At 45.6% G+C, this 5,946-nt stretch overlaps 1 protein-coding gene across 1 annotated transcript in view; it reads right to left on the bottom strand.

Annotated features, from left to right (window-relative positions):
- The window catches only part of stard13b (StAR-related lipid transfer (START) domain containing 13b), a 34,969-nt gene that overhangs the window by 18,978 nt on the left and 10,045 nt on the right, over positions 1-5,946 (bottom strand). The window contains exons 4-5 of the mRNA XM_056610897.1: positions 4,799-4,957; positions 1,433-1,463 (exon numbers count right to left, since the gene is read on the bottom strand). Coding sequence (XP_056466872.1) covers positions 1,433-1,463; positions 4,799-4,957 — 190 coding nt within the window. The remainder of the gene's footprint in view (positions 1-1,432; positions 1,464-4,798; positions 4,958-5,946) is intronic.

Genomic DNA, 5,946 nt, shown 5'->3' with positions numbered 1-5,946 from the left:
GCACACACACACACACACACACACACACACACACACACACACACACACACACACACACACACACACACACACACACACACACACACACACACACACACACACACACACACACAAACTGACACAAACATACACACGCACACACACACACGCACACAACTCAGCCAGACAGCAACAATGAGATGGCATGGCCTAATTTGAACTCCTCCATTGCCACCATGGGAATACTGGCGGTTTAAAACACACACTGTCCACTTGGACACCTGTCCCACACTGACATCTGGCCATGAGGGCTCACCACCACAACAAAGAAGTAGGACAGTCTAGTGCAGTGCTTCTCAAATGGGGGGGCACGCCCCCTGGGGGGTGCCAGGGGGGGGCGCGAGCTGCAGGTGGGACGTAGCGTCTTTTTTTTTTCTTTTTCTTTTTTATTATTATAACTATTTAAAAAAGGAGCACCACTGACCAAATCTAAGTTAATGATCGGGCTATAATTAGATCACGTTGGCTATGTAATCGCTGACAACAGGGGACAATTCATAGTGGTTGGTGAAAACCGGGACATTTTAGCGTCCTTTGGCTTTTGTCGGGACTCAAAATCTGGTCACCCTCCCACAAGTGATAAAAAAGCGTGGCAAGCGACTCAGCAGAGATGTGCGTTCAACAACAACGTGCGGGCCGCACTAAGACTAAATTTTGATGTCAAGTAGAGGGCCACAAAATATCATCCCGCGGGCCTCAATTGGCCCCCGGGCCGCGAGTTTGAGACCCAGCCTAGAGCAAGGTGCCCCCCTTACCCATATGTGTCATACATATTTGGCCTTTTAAGCCCTTTGAGACTGGAATGGTGATTAAGGGCTATACAAATACAATTGAATTGAATTGAATTGAATTGAATTGAATGTACTCCTGAAGGACATGAATCTGAATTAACTGTCAGTCACTCTGGATTAATAGTATGGAGCTGGAGTCCAGGCTAGAGGCCATTCTCCCCGAACACACTGTTTCAGTCGAAGCCCACAATCCTCACACAGTAAAACAAACCTTCTTAACACAAAGCCATGGCAGCAGATGTTTTCGCTAGCTTTTTGGTCACATAAATTACAGAGTCTGTCGTAAAGGAACAAAAAGAATTACGAAGGGATTGTTTTTGTTTTTACATTTTTTGTTCTTGCTTTTGTACTTGTACATAATGAAATGTACTTTCTCATATTTCTATGACTCAATGAAGAGCAAATAAAAAATAAGTGAACACTGTGCCCCAAAGCAACATATACCAGAGGGCCTGAAATGTATAATTCTACCATTAAACAAATATCCCAAAAAACCTAGAAGTTGAAATAGTGTGGAGATAATCTGTGCCAAACTGATGTGGTGGAATTATGATTGTGACAACTGCCAAGTCATTAAAACCAAATGTTAATCCATCTCTTACCTGAACCAGCGCTGGTCGTCTTGCTAAACATCTACAAGAAAAACGAAAAAGAAAAACACAAAATGAGCGACCTCAACAGCAAAGATAACCTATCGGTTATCGGTTAACGGTTTGAAGAAACAATATCAGGCCCTGCCCCAAACTGAAAGTGTAGCGGATGTTTGGAAAAGCATGAGTCATTTGGTGATTTTAGGACGTCTGCCCTTGATTAATTATATATAAATCAACGTTGTGCTAACAAGAAACGCAGCTATCAGCACCAGGATCGACTGTATACGTTATTCTTATCTCAGAGGGGAAAAAGTGGCCTGGTTTCACATCTAGGTAATTGAGGTCAATTCCTTACTCCCCAAACCCACAACTTCCACTACTTTTTGGATCTGCTGTTCGAGCTATGGTCAAGCTCTTCAGGAGAGAAGGGTGCATCGAGGGTAAGCTGGTGAGAAAAAAGGAACCCCGATTTGCTTTGCATTGCTATTTTTCATCCGAAGTTAAAGAGGAATTGTGTATAAATGTTCAGAAGGTCCTTGGACACAAGTGTGAGGAGGTTAGTATGAAAGTTATGTCACAGATTAAAATGGAGAGTTCACCTTCCTTTTAACTGAATCTGGCAGGGAATTGTAAAGTAACTTAAATAAGATATTTTCTAACGAAGTCCGACCCAATCAATCCTTCAAATTAGGGTGAATACAACTCAGACAAGATTAACCAAACTATCAGAGTAGCGTATTGGCTACAGCGACAGAGTGAGAAATGGACTCTTCCACCTGCAGACACCAGCCAATGAGGTTTCAAGGGCGGCTTCATACTTACCAATGGAGTAGTAACAGACTGGCCTTTCAATTAGAAAATCATGCCAGTTTTCTATCACACTTGCTATATATATAATATATGATATTGTACTCTATGTAATATATTTATCATACAGTCTACTCAAGAGCTGGAGTGTTTGTTCTTGGTGAAGTTATGAAGTGCAGCCAGTGATGTCACTAAAGTTCCCCTGCAGCTTATTGAGTGTGAGACTTGGCTTCGACTGGTCCAACTTCATCACTTTGAGGAGGTGGTTGCGAGGGACAAGGCAAGCCAGTGCATCTCAAACTTTGCCTGGAGCATCAAGGTTTACACTTCTATATATAGCACTCAGTATTAAAACACCAACCGTCAGGTTGGTTCATTCAGCCTTTCAGAGGTCAGACATGGTTCTTATTGCATGATCTAGCTTGGATTGGAAGTTGGGATCCTTGAAGATCTGTTCCAAGGAATAGGTGGTTTAAAACTGTGGGTCAGGAACACGACACCTAATATGTATAATAGGGGATTGCAGGAGATTGTTGGCTAAGAGGCAATTGACATTTGATGGTGCATATTCGATTTTAAGGGCAGGCTGCCTAATGATTCTTAGCCACGAGCAAACTAGTAGGCCTACCAGCTTTTTCACTAGGAAGTTGATATGACAGGCAGATGTTAGTTGGCTTAAATTGATGTCCCGGGAAGCAGACATATAGCGCCAACTATATAAGAAGTTCGAAGCCGTAAGACATTTTTGGAAAGGAAAGTTGGGTCCCGCGCCAAACCCTGGAACCCTGGAAAAAACTGGATTCAACGTGAACGTAATGGGCATACAGGGAGGGCGCAGGTCATGGAAATGGAACAGTAAAAATGGGACACTTTCGATGGTGGTGTATCTAAATCTGTCCCATCCTCCAACTGGGGTCCGACCCAATTTCAAAAATAAATGTAGGAAAAATGTTCCCAAATAAAATAAAACATGTCAGGACCCGAAAGACAATCATCCATCTATAATTTATTCATTCACACAATTATCCATGAATTCATTTGTATTCCCTTCCCCTCTCTCATTCTCTTAATTGGTATAGGGAACGATGAATTATCGAATGTCGCTTAATCATGTGCAGCTAAAAGAAATAAGTCAGGAAAAGAGAAAACAGGCATGAATTTAAAGTAAAAACAAAATAACCTCACAAAATAGAAACAACAAATACAAACAGATATAGACAAAACAGACCCAGATGTCTAAACAATTAACTTCCTCTCTGATGCAATGATGTCCATCGCTCTCCTCTCTCCCTCTTACTCCTTTCCTCCTCCCTTCTCCTCTTCTGTTGTTCTCTTCCTCTCTGAAAGGAATTTTTGCCTCCCTCTCTTTGTTCCTCCCCCCCCCCCTCCTTCCCTCCTCCTCTCCCTCTCTCGGAGGGGAAGAGAGAGGGAGGGCAGAGAGCATGTGTCAGATGGTTGACACATGTCAAAAGTCACACAACAAGGGGTGTGCAAGAGGGTTGTTTACCAGTAATATGCTATTAGTTTGCTGTGCTGCATGTTGTGTTTTATAGATGTGTAACTTCATGTTCTGCTGACCTTCTTGGCCATGACTCTATCGTAAACAAGGTTATTAATCTCAAGAGACCAACCTAGTTAACTAGAGAGGAGAGAATGTTGAGTGACAGCTGGACAGCATGTCTCTCCCTCTCTCCACTGCTCTCACTCTTTCTCTCCCTGGTTTCTGTCTGTTTGAAGACTCTTCACAGCAAGGGCAAAATGTTGCTAAGAAGATAGCTAGCTTCTGCTGAAAATTAAACATAGGTTTAACTGTAATGACATATTTTGAGAAATGTTATTGTTGTAGCATGTGCAATCCTTTCTCTAGGTCCTCACCTACAGTAATGAATACATATCAGGCCTTGGTTCCCTCACGTCCTACGACATTCATTCAGGACCACCACAGGCAGTAATGAATGAGGTACGAGCTAGGTAAACTAGTATGCTAATTTGAGACAAGCGCCCGGTAAGAATTTCCCACAGAGAGGAGTGAGGAGAGGGGAGGGGGGTTGTTACAGACACTTTTACAGCTACTTTATGTCAGGCAGGAAGTGCGCTTCAAGCACACTTCCTGCCTGACCTTCCTGCCCCCTCGTGGTAGTCATCCAATCAGGGAAATCCAGAGCCTTTTCCTTTTACTTCTGAAGGAAAAAAAGATGTGCAAACACACGGGGATGAACTACACACTCCATACCACCAAATGGGGAATCTAAACTACATGTCAAGTTATTTATGTAGGCCGCCGTGATGCTTTCAATATGCTCTCTCTCTCTCTCTCTCTCTCTCTCTCTCTCTCTCTCTCTCTCTCTCTCTCTCTCTCTCTCTCTCTGTCTCTCTCTCTCTCTCTCTCTCTCTCTCTCTCTCTCTCTCTCTCTCTCTCTCTCTCTCTCTCTCTCTCTCTCCTCTCTCCTCTCCCTCTCTCTCTCCCTCCCTCTCTCTCCCTCTCCCTCTCTCTCTCTCTCTCTCTCTCTCTCTCTCTGTCTGTGTATTCCTCCTAGCCACAGGGGGTGCGATCAGAAGTGTTCTTACCGTGGTCCTTCTGGACCTGGTTCTGGAGGGTGCGGCCGGTGCGTGCCGACAGCGGGGGGGTCCGTCTGGGCTCAGGCCCTCCTCTGGGTCGGCCCTGTCGAGGACCGTCTTGGCTGAGGCCCGTCGGACACCAGCGCCCGATCCAGCAGTATTGACAACCTACAGAAAGGATGATGATGAGGATGTAACACTCTCTCTCTCTCTCTCACTGGTTCTATACTGGCCTGTGTTCCGAGTCCAACCGCTACGCGATCGGAACAATGCGGACTCCACGAAAAAATAAAAAAAACACAAGAGGTCAAAGGTCAACCACCCCCCCCCCCCCCCTCCCCCCTGCCCCCCCTCAGAGACGAAAGAAAAGACGGTGACCCTCATCAACCTCGCCGCTCTGCAGATGTCCTGCTACACCCGGGAGCGATGGACACATGACCACGCAGACGCAGACGCCCCCATTGGGCCCGCCCCCCGCCCCCCCCGCCCCCCCGCCCCCCGCCGCCGGGTCACACATAACGCCTCTCTCATGTACAACAGGCCCCTTCTGTGTGCCCGACACACTCAGGCCCCAAAGAGCTCTCTTGTTCCGGCGCGGACGCGAGGTCTGAGCGCTGATATTTTCTGCGGACCTCAAAGCACAATGGCGGTCTGTTTACCGCCACGACCATTCCGCTGCGCTGCACGCCGTTTTTACGGCGCTACGACGGCGACGGCGGGTCTTACGTCACGCCGCAGGACTCCAGACGGACGGACGGGGGCAGCGGAAACACGGGGACAAAGAGCGGCTGTGTGACTGGAAGGTATGCCAAGTATCTGAGGCCTTAAGTCAGAGAGCCCCCCCGTGTGTTTAATGACTCCTACTCTCTCCTCACACACGCTGCACATGCTGAAACCCTTCAAACAAACTGGGCAATGTATGAGATGCCATGCATCACATATAAATATCTCATGCCATAGTCAATGTGCAATTGACATCTTTTTGCATCTCAATACAATATGCCATATCTAGAATTTGATATATTTTGTTTATTAGGTATATAATTTTATTGCCATTTTAATTTTTGATTAATTATCATGAGCAGAGCAGCTGTGACTGTAATGATTTCCAATGTACTTGATTGATCCCAAAGGATCAATAAAGTATATTTAAGATG

The sequence above is a fragment of the Gadus chalcogrammus genome, chromosome 16, assembly GCF_026213295.1.
Source record: "Gadus chalcogrammus isolate NIFS_2021 chromosome 16, NIFS_Gcha_1.0, whole genome shotgun sequence".
Classification (NCBI taxonomy): Eukaryota; Metazoa; Chordata; class Actinopteri; order Gadiformes; family Gadidae; genus Gadus; species Gadus chalcogrammus.
This window is presented reverse-complemented; position numbering and strand designations above follow the sequence as displayed.